Source organism: Solanum verrucosum, unplaced genomic scaffold (genome assembly GCF_900185275.1).
Source record: "Solanum verrucosum unplaced genomic scaffold, falcon-dt-bn FXZP01001031.1, whole genome shotgun sequence".
Taxonomy (NCBI): Eukaryota; Viridiplantae; Streptophyta; class Magnoliopsida; order Solanales; family Solanaceae; genus Solanum; species Solanum verrucosum.
Window position 1 is genome coordinate 335,827 of NW_026019685.1, and position 21,315 is coordinate 357,141.

Genomic DNA, 21,315 nt, shown 5'->3' on the forward strand with positions numbered 1-21,315 from the left:
AAATGGGTATTTTTCAAGTTGGGGGAAAATGACTACTGTTTTTTGACTTAAAAAGGACTGCTATTGCAGCTGAAACACAACAATAACACCAAAGTTTAAGTCCCCGTTGGACCCTCGGGATTCGTTCGGAATCTCGTGCACACAAACTAAATATGTACCCCCACTAAATTCGACGTTCCGGACTCAATGGAACCGTCGGAATTTGAATTCGAGGACTCCTTGACCCGAAATTCAATAAGATGCCAAGAAACTAGTTTAACTCCAAAAAAGATTCGAAACTCAAACGGAGCGTCTAAAAATTCAACCAAGACTCATTTTATACTTAGAATCGCCTCCCGAAACCAACGGTACTCTCGGAATTTCAATCTGAGCCTCAGAACCTCATATGTTGACCAAAGTCAACTCTTTATCAAAATTTCACAACTTTAGCAACTTAGGACCTCAATTCTTCGTTTCAACTCCAAATTCGACTCCGTAACTTCACACAGACCCGTTTCGACATTCTAAAACTGCCGGAATCGACGGAAATCCGATCCAAGTCCCGAAACTCCAAATGACTCGAAAAAACACTTTTTAACCAACTTTAACTCATAAAAACTCAACTTTTTACCAACTTTTCCTCAAACTAACTTTACAACCACAAAACATGGGACTCGGGGCAACTACCGAAAGGGCAAAATAGTCATTTCCACGAAAAATTACCAAAATGACCTTTCGGGTCATTACAATAGGTAAATGACAAAAATGTCTCCTTCAACCCTTTTGTTACATCACTTTTTACATTTATGAAAGACATTTTTATAAACAAATAAATTGTTCTTAAAAACTATTATTTTGAATATAACAAACCCAAACACTCAATAAAAAATAATTTCATCATAACTAATGTCATCATAACTTGAATTCAAACCAAACTAGGCTAAGGACCAAAATAAAGAATTTGCCAAACAGTAAGGATCATTTTGGTCATTTCTCTAATCCCAAGTGTACCTCAAAACTATACAAGCCTTTTCACACTCAATTCAGTTGCCCCCTGTCATTTTCTGTGTTCATCCCCTATATATAAAGCAGTAGACTAGTTGCTACCCCCATTCCTCTATCTTCCATTATGGCCACCCAGTACCACTCAAGTTATGACCCAGAAAACTCCGCCTCCCATTACACATTCCTCCCGGATCAACACGATTCCGGCCACCGGAAATCCCTTAAAATCATCTCCGGCATTTTCCTCTCCTCTCTCCTTTTGCTTTCTTTAGTCTTCTTTCCGATCCTCAACAACCAGTCACCGGACTTGCAAAGTAACGCCCGTTCGCCGGCGCCGCCGTCAAGAGGTGTTTCTCAGGGAGTCTCCGATAAGACTTTTCGAGATGTCGTCAATGCTAGTCACGTTTCTTATGCGTGGTCCAATGCTATGCTTAGCTGGCAAAGAACTGCTTACCATTTTCAACCTCAAAAAAATTGGATGAACGGTAATTAACTTTCTTATTTTGACTTTTCTGTAATTTCCTATTTATTTGACCTTAAAATTGAAATAAATTATAAATACTTATACCAGTTTGTTTTTCTTAATGATATTTATGGCTATTGATCTGTTGGGGTATCTTTTGGATTCTGATTGGATGCTATTCTGCAGATCCTAATGGTGAGTTCAAAGTTAATTATCATCACTATTTTCTGTTAGTATTTAATTAATTATATTCTTAAACCATGAATTAAAACTTTAAAGGCAGTAAAATTCTCTCATGAGGTAATTATGGTTTTATTTGATTTAAGCCTATAAGTGCCAACCAATCCATGTATGAGCAAATCATTAATTCGGGTGCTTATGTATGTCATCTCGGTCAATCCTTTTACCTTTTACTCAAAAGGAACTATTACTCCGTCCAAAATAATTGATGTTTAAATGTTTTTTTCAAATTTACCCTTGATACATACCTAATCCCTATAATGATATGCCAAATCTAATATGAAAAGAAAATCATAATTACAGATATTTTAGTCACAATTAATTCATGTTAAAATATCAACAATTTTGGATTGGAGGGAGTACTAATTAGGAAAATAATTAAGTTAAATCATTTTCACTATACATTGTTTAGACTAAGGATGTAATAGGGGAGGAATCAATTATCTTATTTTTGTAAATGGATAAGTATTTTGAAATAACAAATTTTAAGAAAACACGACAAGTCAAATAGAGTAGGATTGATGGAGTGTATTCTAACCTTTCTAGATATTCATAAAAATTGGTTGAACAAATTTTAATAAACACGACAAGTTGATGAATTAGGCTTGTTGTTCCAATATAATTGGGATTAACATGAGATCGTGTGACAGCAATGTTTTTTGGTTTTGGGTAATTTTCCAATAAAAATTAAACACATGATTGGTCAGTTTTACACAAGTTTGGAAACCAATCACGTTATGTGGGTCATACTTTTTTGTAGTAATGTAATAAGGGATAATTCCATTAGTTGGGCCCCCACCCAAATTATTTATCCATCTTTCCACTTGGTCATTTTTTATTTTTTTAAATGGAGTAGGTTATCTTGGCCGCTTAGCAATTACTATTACCATTTCGAAGTCATCTCTAAAAAAATCAATATATATCATATGGATAAAAATATATAACATAAATTTCATGAGTTTATTTATTTAAATTTTAGGGGAGGAGAACATAACATAGTAACATATCACTTGTAAAATTTGTTTACGTAACTTGTTGAAGATAATCTTATCCAAAAGTAAAAAATAATAACTTGTGGCGAAATTTTTAATAAAAGAACGTTATCTTTTTGCCGCAAAAAGCATAGCAATTTTGGTACGGAACATAATGAGATTTCATAGAGTATTTTACAATTTGAATTGCATAGAAAAGTCTTACCTATGCAAGTAAAATACATAATTACTTTGAAATTTCTACTAACGTGAATAAATTGGTTAACAGGTCCATTGTACCACAAGGGATGGTATCATCTTTTTTATCAATACAATCCAGATTCAGCTATTTGGGGAAATATCACATGGGGCCATGCCGTATCGAAGGACTTGATCCACTGGCTCTACTTGCCTTTTGCCATGGTTCCTGATCAATGGTACGATATTAACGGTGTCTGGACTGGGTCCGCTACCATCCTACCCGATGGTCAGATCAGGATGCTTTATACTGGTGACACTGATGATTATGTGCAAGTGCAAAATCTTGCGTACCCCGCCAACTTATCTGATCCTCTCCTTCTAGACTGGGTCAAGTACAAAGGCAACCCGGTTCTGGTTCCTCCACCCGGCATTGGTGTCAAGGACTTTAGAGACCCGACCACTGCTTGGACCGGACCCCAAAATGGGCAATGGCTTTTAACAATCGGGTCTAAGATTGGTAAAACGGGTATTGCACTTGTTTATGAAACTTCCAACTTCACAAGCTTTAAGCTATTGGATGAAGTGCTGCATGCGGTTCCGGGTACGGGTATGTGGGAGTGTGTGGACTTTTACCCCGTATCGACTGAAAAAACAAACGGGTTGGACACATCATATAACGGCCCGGGTGTAAAGCATGTGTTAAAAGCAAGTTTAGATGACAATAAGCAAGATCACTATGCTATTGGGACGTATGACTTGACAAAGAACAAATGGACACCCGATAACCCGGAATTGGATTGTGGAATTGGGTTGAAGCTGGATTATGGGAAATATTATGCATCAAAGACATTTTATGACCCGAAGAAACAACGAAGAGTACTGTGGGGATGGATTGGGGAAACTGATAGTGAATCTGCTGACCTGCAGAAGGGATGGGCATCTGTACAGGTATGGACTTCGATTAACACATTGTTTTGTTGTTTTAGTTTACACCATACACAATAATCGTGCAAAATTATATCTATCAGTAGGGAAATTTCTTATTTAGAAAAAAGTTGTTTAATCAATGCATTTGTTGGTGAAGTGAATTGGAATTTTTGTTGAAGTATATTCTCAATTATATATGAAAAACATCTCTAATAATTTCGTAATACGAATAATAACAGAGTATTCCAAGGACAGTGCTTTACGACAAGAAGACAGGGACACATCTACTTCAGTGGCCAGTTGAAGAAATTGAAAGCTTAAGAGCGGGTGATCCTATTGTTAAGCAAGCCAATCTTCAACCAGGTTCAATTGAGCTACTCCATGTTGACTCAGCTGCAGAGGTTTGTTGCGCGACTTTGTTTAAAATTACAAACTTTATACTTATACGCGCTTAATCTGCAGTCTTAAACTTGTTGGCTATTGTGCAGTTGGATATAGAAGCCTCATTTGAAGTGGACAAAGTCGCGCTCCAGGGAATAATTGAAGCAGATCATGTAGGTTTCAGCTGCTCTACTAGTGGAGGTGCTGCTAGCAGAGGCATTTTGGGACCATTTGGTGTCGTTGTAATTGCTGATCAAACGCTATCTGAGCTAACGCCAGTTTACTTCTACATTTCTAAAGGAGCTGATGGTCGAGCTGAGACTCACTTCTGTGCTGATCAAACTAGGTTTGCTTCTATTTTCTCTATCTGGCACAATTAATTTGTCGTAATAGTCCTTGTAAAATGGAGATGGATAAAAGTAGCGCGTTATGATCTGATATATGCAGATCCTCAGAGGCTCCGGGAGTTGCTAAACACGTTTATGGTAGTTCAGTACCCGTGTTGGACGGTGAAAAACATTCGATGAGATTATTGGTAAGTGATGATGAGTCCCTTATTTACCTTTGTTTATATCAAGCTTATATTCAATTCTTGTAGTCTAGTTGGTTCACAATAATAAAAGTACTTGGCAGTTGCATTTGAGTAAAAGTTTTATAAACTGAATTTTAGGTGGACCACTCAATTGTGGAGAGCTTTGCTCAAGGAGGAAGAACAGTCATAACATCGCGAATTTACCCAACAAAGGCAGTGAATGGAGCAGCACGACTCTTCGTTTTCAACAATGCCACAGGGGCTAGCGTGACTGCCTCCGTCAAGATTTGGTCACTTGAGTCGGCTAATATTCGATCCTTCCCCTTGCAAGACTTGTAATTTATCAAGCCATATCTTCTTCATTCTTTTTTTCATTTGAAGGTTATTTCACCGATGTCCCATCAAGAAAGGAAAGAGAGGGAGAATATGTAGTGTTATACTACTTATTCGCCATTTTAGTGATTTTTCTACTGGACTTTTGCTATTCGCCATAAGGTTTAGTTGTTGTCTAGCAATGTCAGTAGCGGGGCGGATCTGTAGTGTAATGTATGGGTTCCTGGAAACCGAATAGGTCTTACTTGGATTTTATGTAAACTAAGAAAATTCAGCAAATACATACAAATAATTTATCGATTTCTTATTGCTGGTGAGGATTCGGTTCCCTGGCAGTTACAAAACTGACATGGGCACCTAAATATTTGGGGCAACGAGATTGACATTTGAGCTTAAGCAGTTGCTTAGAGCACGTGATTTCGCTGGAGTTTATATAAACACCGTAAAATCATCAAATCTATGATCGTTTGGTATAGAATTAACTGGTTTGATAAACTTATTTGACGCACTTCATTTTTCCTCCGATAATTCTTGCATGCATGTGTATAAATAGTGTATAAGAACTGTATAAGATATATTATTAGTGTGTATACATTATACATTGATTCTATATATTTTTTATCTAGTTATTTTTACTAATCCCTAGTTACTTCCCTTTTGTGACTTGAGCCGACAATCTTAAGGTTGGAGGTGAATGGTGTTTATCATCCGACCAACACTGATTATACATTTATTACATAATTATTTTACACAAAATATACAACAATGATTCATCTTCTATATACATACTCTAGGGATACATATTTTATACAACAATGATACAATTCTATATGCAAGGTCAAAATTAGGAGGAGTGAGGCTGCTCACTTGAACCAACTTGGTAAAAAATACATTGTAAATGTATTATGTATCAATTGTACCCAATCAAAGAGAGGATGAATACAATTGATACAAAATACAAAACAGTTATGCACTAAATAATAATACAAAATAAAATGTAAAATAAATACAAAATACAATCCTCTCTCCTCCCTCTCACAATCTCGCTCGAGTCTTTCCTCCCTCTCTCGATCTCGCTCGCCTCCCTCCTTTTAATATGTATTCATTTTGATACAAATTTGTTTGTATTTGTATTTTTTTTTCTCCAAAATCCGCGAAAAAAATACAAAAATATAAATGTGTAGCAAACCAAAATATTAATCTGAATCATAATTAGTGAAACTATAGTTATGAAATCCTTTTAAGGCTTAATATTTGTTGTTTTTGAAATTTCCCCTTTTTGAAACCCCTTAGTGCAAATCGTGAATTCACCTTTATCTATACATATCAATATGATACATTCATTATGCATATACCATAATAGTAATACGTTTTCTATTCAACAATGATATAATTTCCATACACATAAATTTAGAGTTGTAAAAAAGGGTCAGCTCAGTCCCACCCGATCCAAGTCTCGCGGGCCAAGGAATTTGAAAGGGTCTGAAAATGCTCAACCCAACCCAACCCTAGAAGGGTCGCGGACTGGGCGGGTTAGCCCTTCTTTTTTTTTTCCTTTCAAGCTTAAAATTCTATAACATCAAATGAGACTATTTTCAAATCAAATATGACAAACAATGGTGTTGTTTCAGTAATACTAGCGAAAAATCTAGTGTGATTAATATGTATCTAGGATACTAGATACGCGAGCTACATGTATCTGGCGTAATGCATCCTAGATACGCAAGCGAGATAAGAGAGTGGCGAGCTTGATGGGTGGGAGTCGAGGGCGTGGAATTTGTTTATGTATCCTAGATACATGCAAATCCACATGAATTGAGTGTATCTAGAACAAATTACACATAATTTTGAGTCCATGTATCTGGATGCACCAAAATCTAGTAAGATTTGTAAACATAGCGTGCATCTAAGTAATTACCTCATACACTTGTGAGATTTCTGTTAGTTACCGTTAAATAAATAGTTTTGACCCATAAGTCGATCCTGGCCCGTCCCTAATCAAGACTCAAGGGCCAAGGGCTTATAAGCCTTAATTTTAGATGGGCTTAAAAATCCTATCACAATCCTACCCTAATAATGGGTTGGGTTGGACCGACCACATGGGCTAAGCCCATTTTGACGGCTCTACACATAATGAAATGATTGAAAAAAATTATGAAATGAAATTATTTTTAAAACAATAATAATAAAAAAAAAATTAGAGAAAATTACATAATTACACAACTTAAGATATTATAATCTCTAAAAATTCCTACCATTTGAATTAATTACGAAAAATTCCTTTTTCATTCTCTCTTTCTTCTAACATCTGTATACATCACTCGACCTCTATGAGATACATCACAACTTTGTTTGTGTACAATGATCTGGTATAAATGTTATTGTTGATACATAACCCCAATTATTTCAAATCTAAATCAGTATGAATCCGGTTTATAATTATGTAACTGATACATGACGTATATATCTTATACATAACGTATGTATCGTTTGCTACGTATCGAGCGAAGGAGCAATGTATCCACAAGTTCTGAAAAATCCAAAATTATTGTAATTTAAAAACTTTTCAGATAAGTTGTAATAAACGCCTAAATTATTGAGGTTTCTGGACTTTGTACCATTTCTTAAGCTTCTTGAACTATCCGATGTCAATAGTTTCACCCAGATAGCCATTAATAGCAAAGTTCAGGCTCAGTTTATTGGGATGAATTTGGGCCTATCTTATGGACCGTGGCCAAAAAAATACCCAATCCTACACAGATGGCAGATTGATTGATGATTTCTCATTTTTTGAAAAAAAGAGTTATAATTTTTATATTACATAAATATTTTTTTCCCGCTAAATTCAAAGTAGTCAAACACTCAAAAATTTTAAACTGATGATCAGAGCTCAAGTTACCTTTTCATTTATTCTATTATTATATTATATTATATTAGAGACAAAAGGAAAAGCTCTCATATATATATTAAATAATATAATTGACAGAACCATTTGGACCATTCTTCTCCTCGTTAAAATAGTACTAATATATATATAATTGGGCTCGACTTTATATAAAATTCTATTATATTATTTAATATTTAGTATGCTTCTTTGCTTTTCCTTTTTTGCATTACTTTTTTTTCCATTTAAATAAGAATACAGGTTTATGGGTATTATAAAACAGATCCTTATTGAATGTATAAATAGGCAGTACCTGTTTGCTTTACGTAATGTTTACATAGTAATTTCATTGACTTTCTCTTTTCTCTTTCAGTTTGTTATTACTCCTATATTTATTGCACTTGAGACGTCGAGTTTTGTTCTTTTCGGTTTTCAGTAACCTCGTAGAATTGGACCATTTCAGAGTCGTTTAGTAGGATGTATAAAAATAGTAATATAATATTACGTAATGTATATTAGTAAGGCAGAGAGATAATTATGTTGACATTATATTTTATTTACTATTTGATTTTGTGAACTGGTTATGTTGACATTATATTTTATTTACTACTCCCTCTGTCCCTAATTACTTGTTCACTTTTGAATTGACACACATATTAAGAAATCAATTAATGGCATAGTGAGTTTACCATTTTACCCCTATTTATGAAGTGGATGAAAAGTTCTGCATTTTTCAAAGTAATTAGTCATTTAATTGAGGGTATAATAGGTAAAAAAAATTGTCATTTCTTGATTTGTCAAAATGGACAAGTAATTAGGGACAACTATAAATGGAAAATGGATAAGTAATTAGGGACAGATGGAGTATTTAAATTTGTGTATTAAAAATAATATGTATTGCCTAGTTTTTTTTACTTACAAAAATACCTCTACATTCTTTAGCTTTGTACACTTTTAGGGACAATTCTGTCTAAAATCATGCTTATGCATATATAAAAACTCTTGTATTACTAATATCATGATTTGCTATGTATTAATTATGCATAAAATGATTTTAAATAGATATCAATCTATATTGCCAAATAAAAAATTAGTGATCCTAAAACTAATACTTGAATTATTTTCTAATGCATTCCTACAAACGGCCCCTTTTATGCCTTGAAATCATGATGTTATTTTGTTTTGTGCTCTACAGCCAATCTTACCATAAAGGAAGCAGCACCAGAGGAAATGAGTGAACATAATCCCTTATAATTTCAATGTAAATTATAATAGAATATGTTTTTAGATTTTTTATGTGTTATAAAATATTTCTTATTGAAAGGACATAAAATTAAGAACAAATTTATAAAAGATTATAAAATTGATTGACATAGAACTACTTTCGCTTTATTAATAGGAAATGATTTTCCTGTCTTAATTAATTGCCACTATATACCAGCTTTTCTCACAATTCAAGAGAAATTAAATTCTCCATCACAAAGGTGGAGGGGTAAATATGTCTTAATTGCTAACTAGAGTCTCCCGTTTGAGTCCTAAAAATAGATTTTTCTTTGATATATAGATAGTATTTTACCTCCCAAAATTTCTCATCACAATATAGTACTCTTTTATATATCTTTAAAAAAAGTGATAACTTTGGTTTTAAACCTAAACTAATTTACGACATTTCCTATTTTGTACAATTACATTTCCTATAGTCCACTGATATATATGATTTCCTATTTTGTACAAGTACCATTTTATTGTTCATGGGGTTGAACCAAAACACTTTCTGTCTCACTGATTGAAGTACTTAATTATAAGGTCCTTTTTGCCTAAAAAATTGAGGGTCTTTCTGAATCTTGAAGTGCTTTAGAACTCGGCATTCATGTTGGGGCTAATGCCTAAAATATTTAGCCTCACTAAAGCTTCATTTGTTTTTATCATAGATATAAATAATGAATAATTGTGATGATAGAGGTAATTGATAGTAGGAATTAACCGTTGTAATGATAGGGTTGATAGTGATGGTGGAGGTGGTAGTGATTGACGGTGCTGATAGTGACTGAAGAATATATGGTGATTGACAATATGTTAATGCTAGGAATTGATTGCAGTAGTAATAGTGATTGACAGTGATAATGATGGTGACAGTGAATATAATCATAATGATAAGGTGGTACAAATAGTAGCAATTAATGGTTGGCAACAATTGTGGTTCTTAGTAATATATAGTTGTGATGAAGGAGGCGAATGGTGGTTAATGATGGTAACAATGGTGATAGTTTTGACGGTAGAGGTAGTTTGTGGCCATGATTGATGACTATACAAGATATTGTTTAATGATATAAATTTTTTGTTTAAGATCTATTTAAGTCAATTAAGTACTTAAATATTAATAAAAATAAAGATTTTTAATAATTTAAGATTTAAACCATTCAAATTTTCATTAAGTGCAAATAAACAAAGCCTCAATATCCTTCCCACGACTACTATATTGATACATCAAATATGGTGAGGTTTTATAAGTGTTGAAGAGGAGGGCCATAAGCATGTGGATGAACCTTATTTTGTTATTATTCCAACGATATTTCAATTCTCACTTAAAATTGCTAATATATTTCATTGCTTGATTTTATATAATCACATACGAGTAAAGTATTTTTCGTATATCATGTGTCCTTTAAATGAATATACAGTCACACATCATTATATTGATAATATTTGTTTGAATTTTTTATGATTGTTATAATAAGGTATATATATATGTTACGACCCAACTCACCGGGTCGTGCGGGCACCCACTCTAACACCTAAGTAGGAGAACCTTCACATCCCAATAGTTAAAACATGCGGAAAATTTAAGAGAAATCAAGATAAATAGAATAATAGGATTTTAAAAATAATATTCTTAGACACACTTTTAGTCCAAGCTGGAAAAGAAATTTAACAACTCCCAAGGGTCTAGGCTAAACAGGTACAAGAGTTACTAAGAGTACAACTGTACAAATAAATAAAAGACACAGCTCCCACTATGCGGAAGGAAGAATAGAAGCTGCTGGAGACTTTCTTCGCCTTCACCTAATGAAACGTCACCAATCCTGCATCCAGACTATATCAAAAGAGATAGCAAGAGTCGTATTAGTACAAACACGCGTACTGATAGGCATCATCGGTAAACCTGACGCCCACCACATAACATAAGAAAATAACAAGTAAGATCATGAAATAAACCACTCACTTCTCCACCTCTATCCTCTCTTAAAATACCTCCAATATACATTAGTATTCTGCCTACTATCACCCTTCTCAATCAACCTACCTACCAGATACTTGATCATAGCCTAACCATTCTACCATATAGAGGAATTCCCAAAATACAACCACAAACATTTCCACTAACCGTTCACGTCATGCCCCTACTTCTCATCACATTACCCAACCATAGTCACATAATACATTACATCACGCTCCCTTAACACTAAACCCAATCTCTTTCCCCCAAGGTGAAATCCACCTAAACATATTTCATCACACGCGCTACCTATACTCTTTGCCATAACAACACACGAACAACCCTTACTATCTATTACTGGTTTTTTGAACATTTTACCCTTCCACTATACCCAACAGGTTTGCACATTACAACGAGCAATCAAATATACATCATCAATCATCATACATGTGCTTACGAAGTGCAACATAAGCAAGTCAATACAACATAAACTCACATGCATATATCAACATATACGATATCATCAATATTTATGAACAATCGAACAACTTCACATTTTATATCACATCATTGGTCCTAGATCTCATGGAACCCAAACCCAAACAGTTAATTATGTCGGAACGTGGCAACTGATCCAAGTTAGTCATGCCGGAATGTGGCAACCGATCCTATAGTTATGTCGGAACGTGGCAACCGATCCAATAGTTATGCCAAAACGTGACAACCGATCCATTCAACATATCACAATCACAATCACAAGTATATCTTCAAGATCATACATTTAAGTCATGATTTCATGGCAATCATAGTTTACCCATCTCAATTACAACAAATGTGATCAACAATGCAATATTCATATACAAACATCAATTTGACCATAATTAGCCCTATTTCATCATCTAAGTACTTCCTTCTAGTTTTTAGTCACAATTCATCATAAATCCTCGATTCAATCTCCAATTTATGATCTAGCATGCATTCATAAATCTAGTTCTATTCATGATTTCTTAGTCTTATTCTTGAACCAATTGTATCCATGTAACAATTCTAGAGTCCCTAACAATTCATCAATTCCTCTTTTCAAGGCATACACCCATGTACTTTGATTTCTAGGGATTGCTCATGGAATTTACTTGGTGCATGAAGGTCTACACACAACCCTACCATTGATTTCCATATAATACGTAGTAAGCAAAGATTTATAAATATTCAATTCATAAAACCTAGTCTACCTCGGCGCCAAGCAGATGCACGGAGTTTTGACTTTATTTTTGGTTTTCTGGGCTTTGCGACGGTGAATTTAGCCAAGAATTTGCAAGATATTGCCATCCTCACGTTAGAATTCTTCTTCTCCTTCCTTCCCAAGCTTAGAGCAACTTTTCTGAGGTTTCTAGGGTGTTTTACGACTTATTTAGGTATTTTAGAAAGGTGGAGAAAATAGGATTTCTCGTAATTTATGTTCTGTCTTGCCTATCCCGCTCTGGCGCCAACTTACCCCTCTCTGGCGCTGCTGCCCTAGCGACATATGGTCCGCTGTGGCGGGACAATGGCCCAGATTTTTTCCGAATTTTTGTCCTTCCTAATTAATGACGGTTCGGATCGTTACAATATATAAATCTCATTTAACTATTATAGACAAATATACACAAGAAATTAGTTTAATAATTTTGAATATCAAAATGATAAAGTGTATTTATCAACCAATTTAATTTAAAAATTGTAAATTTATGCACTCAATATTTATGTTTTTTTTTTATTATTATTATGAGTGACTCAACTTCTTTCTAGGATTGTTGAGCTAAATTGTGATAAGTTCTTAAGGATACGTAAAACTTCAATATATTATTCGTGTTGATTGATGTTTACTTCTCGTTCTTTTGAAGATGTTTAACAGTTGCAAACGTTAGTCAAACTACAAATTCTAGTTTTACTCTTCTTTTTTTAAAAACAAAATAAATAAATTAGAATTGAAGGAATTAATGAGAGTTGAAGTTAGCCCTTGCTTAATAAGTTCACATAGAATATGTGAGGAGTTTACTTGGCTAAATTAAATATCATCAGCTATATTTATCACCTTAATATATTTAGAAAAATAGTTGAATGAAAGATCGTTCAACTATTAAATAATGTTGAACGATGGGGGTAGAGATCATTGTACACTAGAAACAACCAGTTAAGATCTATATTGATGGTAGATGTGTATCCAAAATTTTGAGATGATAGGTGCTATTACGAAAAAGTGGATCTAAAATATAAATTTGATTGGTTTGACATTTATGTTCTTATTCACAGAAAATCATTAAGATTTTTAAATTATAGGTCCAATATTCACTACAAAAAAACTGTCAAAAATCAACGCACTGCGTCACTTTTTTGGTCAAAATCAACGGAATAGCGACGCAGTAACTTCTATCGCTTTTTAACTCTACGCTTTTCAAAAAGCGACAGACTGCATCGCTATTTGACTCTTTTTTTTAACAAAAGCGATGGACTCCGTCGCTTTATTTAAATTTTTTTTTTTTAATTTCCAGAAAGCAACGCAGTCCGTCGCTTTTCTAGAAATTTTATTTTTGAAAATCCCAGAAAAGCGACGGACAGTGTCCTTCAGTCCGTCGCTTTTTATGTAACTTTTTTGACAGCAGAAACTGGCAATTTCTGTTGCCCACCTGCAAATGCAATTCAATTCAATTCTACACTATTCAGCCCAATCAAACACACAACATTATAAACAAGTTACACAAAACATAAAACAACAAACTTAAAATAACATTCAAAAGTATCTAAATCACAATTTAAAGACTTATAAAGTCTTTCAAAATTCGTTTCAAAATTTCAAAAAGTTCATAAATTAAAAGAGATCTAAATTAGGGAGTGGGATCTACATAATCATCTTCATCATTGGTGTCATCAGTGTCCTCGAGAGCTGAAGTAGTAGGTTGACGAGCAAGGTTCATCACTTGTTCTTTGATTTGCTAAACGATCTCACTCATGCTTTGTTGTTCAGCTACTCTTCTCCGCTCCGACTCTGCCAGTGTCGATGTAAGTTGTGCTATTTGAGCCAACATAGCAGCAATCTGAACAATGTCAAGTGCCTCGACTTGACGTGACAATCCAATACCTTCTAAGCCTGACTGGAGTCATCTTACATCATTTCCAGAGCCTAGACCATAGCATCTACCCTTGTGTGTCCCCCCTACCACTTTTTCTTTCCAAATTTGGATGGACATTTCAGGTGTCATTTCGACCGAACTATCTAGATTCTCAACAATGTACTAATGAAACTCATTCTGCATATTAAATATAAAAATTCACATCAATATATATACATATCATAATTATATTCACTATTAATATATATTATTCATATTAAATAACTTACAAAAGTTCGTTCGGCCCTTTCCTCCACCCACACATCCGGATCTGACTCATTTTCTTTCTTCCTGACATGAGTCTTCTTGAAAACCTCCGGTCCAAGGGGAGGGCGCCCCAAATATTTTTACTATAAATAAAAACTGAAATTTATAACGATATATATGAATCAACTAATTATTTATTTAAAAGTTTGAATTAGAACTTACCATCTCTCTTGCAATTGCTCCAACAGTCTTTGTACCTCCGGCGTGCAACGAACCACTCTTAAGACTGCCTCTAGCCTTTTTGGCTTGTTCTGACATTGCCTTAAACTTATCTGTGTTCCAATACAGACGCAGTTTATCAAAAACATGAGGCAACATTCAATCTGGACGTTCATCACTATTCCGAACTTTCTTTAGCCAGCTAGACAGTCTGGCGGATGCCCTCCTCTCAAATGTGGTTGTAATGACCAAATTGTACCTCGGCTCCCAAGTACACATAGTCTGGAAAAAAATTGAATAACTTTAATTAGATCGATAGTAAAAAAAAGTAAAGTATACTAAACTTAACTAAAAAATATATACCTTAAATTCATTAAACATCATCTGACGTATACTGTTTGGAATAAGTGTCCAAAAGTGATAAACTTGTGTATAAAGTGTTCTCACACAGTCTTTAAAAGCCCAAGCAGCATCCTTTGCAAGATGCCACCTGCAAAACACATAATAAATATGTCACGCCCCGAGCTACCCCCGAGACGCGGACACGGGACCTAGGACCACAAGTGATCCCAAGCTAACCCTGCAGGCATGATCATGAGCATACTAAAGATAATAAACTGATGCGGAAGCTAATTCATAAATAAATCTGAAAAGATGGGGAATACCCATATACTATAACTGAATATATCAAATCTGAGAGTTTAATACAAAAGAAATATCAAACTCAAATACTAAGCTGAATCTAACTATGTCTGAAATAAGTCTCTAAACTGACTAGAAATGTTGGGACATGCCCCAACTAGATCTAGCAAAACTGAAACTAAAAGACTGAAATACTGAAAAGAAACTCATGACTAGTGTCCCCGAAGAATGAGGACTCACCAACTGATTCTGCTGAACTGAAGATCGGGAATCGATCTAAGCGTGATCTGGATGCTGAGAACCTGAACCTACATCACGAAAAGATGTAGCGCACGTATGCGTCAGTACTTGAAAGGTACTGAGCATGCAGGATGGAGTAAAGCTGAAAGAACATATAACTGAACAAAGCATACTGAGCAATGAAATAATCTGAACATGATATAGATATACTGAAAATACTGAATACTGAGCTAACTGAATGCAATGACCAAATTTATAACATGCTGAGACTGAATACTGACTGTACTGAAATATGGTCAATGCAATAGAGTCTGACTGAACTGTGGGAGCTACTAATAACCGACATAAAACCACATGAGCTAAATGTGGAGTCCGATGTATACGCCCCATCGAGAGGACCCAATATACCCTGCCAGAGGTATAAAGGCATGTTGGCGTGATCACTAAACTGATGTTGCCCACAGAGGGGACTTACACCTACGTGGCTCGTAGTTCTGGGACTATATGGGTACGCTGAAACCCTAGTCCAACTCGGTATTATGCTACTCCCAATGAATTAAGTAGTTAACTAGTTATGACTGAATTTCTGTAAATACTGGATAGCTCGAACTGAACATGCAAACTGAGAATGCAACAATTAATCTGATAATAATGCATTCATAAACTGAGGCATGTAAAACTGAATACTGAAATATCTGACCTAGCATGTGTAATTCAAGAACTAAAGAAATACATAGCTAGGGTTCTGAAATTCATGCGATAAACTGAGCAATAACATGATAATTTGATTTTGAACATTTAAATAACTAACTCATGATGATCTGTTCAAATTCTAGAAACCCTAGGTCTGTTCGTAATCATGGAATCAAGAATCTGACTGAATTCTAGGGACCTAATGGGCGAAAGGAACCCACTAGTGAAATCCCACATACCTGGTGACGAATTCCACGGAGAAATCTTTCGATTTCGGGGCTGGAACTGATGGAACCTTGCTGCGTTCTTGAACTAGGGTTCTTGACCTTTTTCTCCCTTCTTGCTTCTAATTTTCTAAGTTTTGATTAATGAATTTGACTTAGGTAAGTTCTAGTTATGTTTCTAGGCTTAAACTAATTAAAATCTCATGATTTAGGGTCTAAACGACGTATCTTAGGGGTTAAACGAAATAGGAAAAGACCAAAAGACCCCTGAATTAACTGCTGTCGGAGTGACCGACGGTTTGGACCTACGGGCCGTAGGTCAATCTACGGTCCGTAGATTGGGTCCGTAGTTCGAGTCTGCCCGACAGGGCTTCACTAAAATGGGCATAACTTTTTACTCGGAGGTCGGAATTTAGCAAACTCGGTGGCGTTGGAAAGATAATTCAATTATCTATCTAACCATAGGTCATGGGACACATAATTAATTTTGTGCTAAAAGTTATGACCATCTGAAGTTGACCCATCAGAATTTTCAGCTAACTGGCTGCTATCCTTCGATCTACGGTCAGACCTACGGACCGTGGATCGAACGACGGTCCGTGCTGGTCAACCGTAGTTCATGTCAGAGGCTGGGTAAAGGAGGTCTTGATCCACGGACACAGACCACGGACCATGGTCTGATCTACGGACCGTGGGTCTGTCCGTGAGTCGAGACTTAACCAATTTTCTGAGCTGACTGGGGAGGGGTTGCAGTGGCGAACCACGGACCACCAGCACGGGCCGTGGTCTGACCTACGGTCCGTGGATGGTGACCGTAAGTTGCACCTGCAACTTCTCAAAATCTGTATTTTTTGGTCTGTTTCGGATACGGGGTGTTACAAAATATGTTACTTCATGAATAATTTATTAAAGTATAAGAAATAAATAAAATAAACTAACAAATAGATAACAAAACAAACTTAAGTGATTTATCTGGCTCAATCATGAGTCTACCAAGTCTGTTCTTCTGGCCAAGAGCTAGAGCAAGCATGTCATCATCTGGTGTAGCACTAGGTCTAGTTGTAAATGAAGGTAATACATCAGGATGCACAAAACGTTGAGTCAATGGAGGCGTACCGGTCATAGCATCTGACTGCTAGCTACTAGAATCTTCAATCCTCATGGCAGATAACTGAAGAGATGTATCTGTGGAAGATGGAGTACTTGTCGATAAGGGTAGTGCTCGACGAATAGCTTGTAAAGGTAGGTTCTCGTAGCGTCGTGGAGGCAATGCCTGTGAAGTAGAGGAAGCATCGACTCGTCGACGGTAATTAGGATAATATTGCCAAGGATCCGACGTACCAAACGCAATAACAAATATATGAGTATTATGGTTGATGTGCTCTGGTACAAAAGAAATAGATCCTGCAATATCCTCAAGATCTATGGGTCTCCTAGACTTCTTCTTTTTAGCTTGTTTAGTCTGGCTAACTCTAAGATGTTCGCTATGTTCATCACCGTCACCGACTGATGACATATGAATGCAAATTTATATGTATAATATATATATATATATATAAAATAAATTAAATAAAATTAGCAAAATACACTAGCTTACATATATTATATATACATTCTACATTATTCCTCCTCGCTTGTTTCAATTCCATCATTCTCCCATTCTTCCTCCTCAGTTGTTTTATTTTCATTATCATCCCATTCTTCGTCATCAAATGATTCATTTTCCTCATTCTCGGATATTTCTTCCTCAACATTCATTATCTCATCATCAGATACTTCTTCTAATATGTGCTGAGGATGTTGTAGTGTGGTTTTCAATTCAACATCAACTTGTTGTTGAACAATTACAGCATCATTTTGATACGCCACATCTCAGACATTGTCAATTTCAGTTATTCCCACAGGCTTACATTTTATAACAACCCACCAATCAGCTTTGTCTCTACGCGATGTATATGGAGCGTAATACACTTGTTTAGCATTTTGTGCAATAATAAAAGAATCATAACTTCTATATTTCCTGGTGTGCTTAACTTCAATTATATTATGTTGATGGTCCACCTTTGTGCCTTTATGTAATGGGTCAAATCACTCACACCGAAACAATACAATCTTCTTCTTAAGCCAACCTGAATACCTCACTTAAATAATCTCATGAATGACACTATAATATTAAATAGTTTGGCCAGTACCATCAACATCACCTTGTATGTAGACACCGCTATTATTTGTTTTCTTGTTCCTAGAAACTTCTTCAGTTTGAAACTTAAAATCATTGACACAATACTTATTCATTGTCAGTACTTGAGATTCAGGTCCAAGTACTACTTCTTTCACTAATTGCAAATGTTGGACACTTGAGTATTCATTATAAACCTACGTGATTATTATTTCAAGTAATATAATTTAGTAAAACATGAATATATTATTAAATACTTAGTGATTGCACACTTACATAGTTCCTCAGCCATTTGGAAAATTTTGTATAGATGGCTTTATTACCCCATGTGTTTACGAACAAGCTAATCGTTAGTTAATGAACACTTATTGTATGTAATTTGATAACATATTTTTAACACTTACTTGACATATGGCTGAATCTTTGGACAATTAAGCAAAATATGTGTCACAACTGATTGCATTTACATATCAGTGAAGTCTCGCTTTCCACGTTTTTTAGATCCTCGATAATTTTGATTAAAAATTGATATCAGTGGAAATAAAGGATCAATATCGCCTCGATGTTTCTCCTACATGACACATCATCACCAAAGTAATAAGAATAAAAATCACCAGTTTCTCTCCCAATATGACCTTGAACAACTGATCCTTCGATCCTTCCCCTTTGCTTAATTGTTTGCTTGGAACTGCCATTTTTTCTGCATGTATATATGTATATATATGTTAATAAAAGACTTGTGAATATATATAACTTCGTGAATATTTCAAATGAATATCTCTCAAATGGATACATCCGTCTTGTTTGAACCGGACCTCCGAGGCGGGCCTCTTGTACAAGGTGAATTGAAAGATGCTCCATCACATCAAACAAACCACATTGAAATATCTTCTCCAACTTAGCAGTAGTAACAAGAATATTTTCCTCCATCCTATCTAAACTACTCTCCAACAACTTTTCAGAACACAAATCTTTTTAAAAAAAGACTTATCTCTGTGATTGGTTTCCATATCCTTTCGGGTAGATAGCTAATAGCGATAGGAATTAAAGTTGCCATGAACACATGACAATCATGAAATTTCATACCTATCAATTTTCCTTCATTCATATCTGGCCGCTTTCTTAAATTTTAAGCATAGCCCTCCGACATTCTCAAATTTTTAACCCACTCAATAATTTTACGTTTCTCATCCAATGTGAATGAAAAGCTAGCTTTGTGCTTAACTATTTTACCATTCTGTAATTCCTGCAACCATAACTCTTTTCTCCTACAGTATTTCTTTATGTCCATTCTAGCTTTTGAATTGTCTTTTGTCTTACCCTTAACATCCATCATTGTGTTAAACAAATTGTCAAAATAATTTTTTTCAATGAGCACCACATCAAGATTATGTCGTAGCAGATTGTCCTTCCAATACGGAAACTCCTAAAATATGCTTTGTTTGGTCCAATTATGCTCAACACCATATCCAAGAAGTCTAGAAGGTGAAGCTTCTGTAACTTTATGTAATTGAGAAACTCTCTCCTAAATTTGATGCCCTGTGAGTAATGGTGGTGGGAGGGGGGGGGGGGTTACTTTTAACCTTATTTTTCCTAAATGCATTTTTCATCTTTCTAAACTCATGGTCCATTGGCAGCAATTGTCGATGACAATCAAACCATGTATTTTTTCTGTCATGCTTTAAAGTGAATGCCTTACTATTTTCCAAGCAATACGGACATACTAGCTTTACAACTGTCATCTAACCAAACAATATCCCATATGCAGGAAAAATCATTAATAGTCCACATTAAAGAAGCACGCATAACAAAATTCTGCTTAGTTTATATATCATAAGTCAAAACGCCTTTAAACCACAATTGTTTAAGCTCATCTATCAATGGTTGTAGATAAACATCAATCAAACTTTATGAATTACGGGGACCTGGAATAACACAACTTAGAAAGATGTAGGGACTGGTCATGCACATTTCAGGAGGAAGATTATATGGAGTAAGAAATATCAACCAACATGAATAAGGCATATCACCATTAGAGAATGGTGTGAAGCCATCTGCACACAACCTCAATCTAACATTTATTGGTTCACTAGCAAAATCAGGATATACATTATCAAAATGCTTCCATGTTTTACCATCAGATGGATGAGACAAGACACTCGACGACCTTCTATATTCACGATGTCTTCTCATGTGTGGGGCAGACCTCATCGATGCATACAACCTCTTTAACCTAGGAATGAGAGGTAGATAATGCATCGCCTTAATAAAGACCATTTTTCCAACCGGAGTCCTCTTATAAAGAGCATGCCCACAAAACTTACAATTTTCTAATTCACTGTCTTATAAAACAACATCAGCCATTAACACAACAATGAATTCTATCATATGTCAATCCTAACTTGGAAACCAAACGCTTTGCTTGATAGAAGATCTTAGGTATGTTAAACTCTGGATTAACTAGTTCACCCAAAAGATCAATCATTGAGTCCATAGCCGCATTAGGAACATTCCAATCTGATTTAATATTCATTAATCTAACCGCAACTGACAAGACAAAATGCGGACTCCTTTCACATAGTGGACGACTAGACTCTTCTAATTGATCATAAAAACGTCTTGCTTCTTC

General features: G+C 35.1%; 1 protein-coding gene across 1 annotated transcript; it reads left to right on the forward strand.

Annotated features, from left to right (window-relative positions):
* Positions 1-1,108: 1,108 nt before the first annotated feature.
* On the forward strand, positions 1,109-5,332 carry LOC125836593 (acid beta-fructofuranosidase). Its single transcript, XM_049515817.1, has 7 exons — positions 1,109-1,469; positions 1,634-1,642; positions 2,948-3,807; positions 4,026-4,187; positions 4,275-4,513; positions 4,615-4,702; positions 4,838-5,332. Exons 1-7 carry the CDS (start codon positions 1,109-1,111, stop codon positions 5,036-5,038), a joined length of 1,920 nt encoding a protein of 639 aa, XP_049371774.1. The 3' UTR covers positions 5,039-5,332.
* The last annotated feature ends 15,983 nt before the right edge of the window (positions 5,333-21,315 follow it).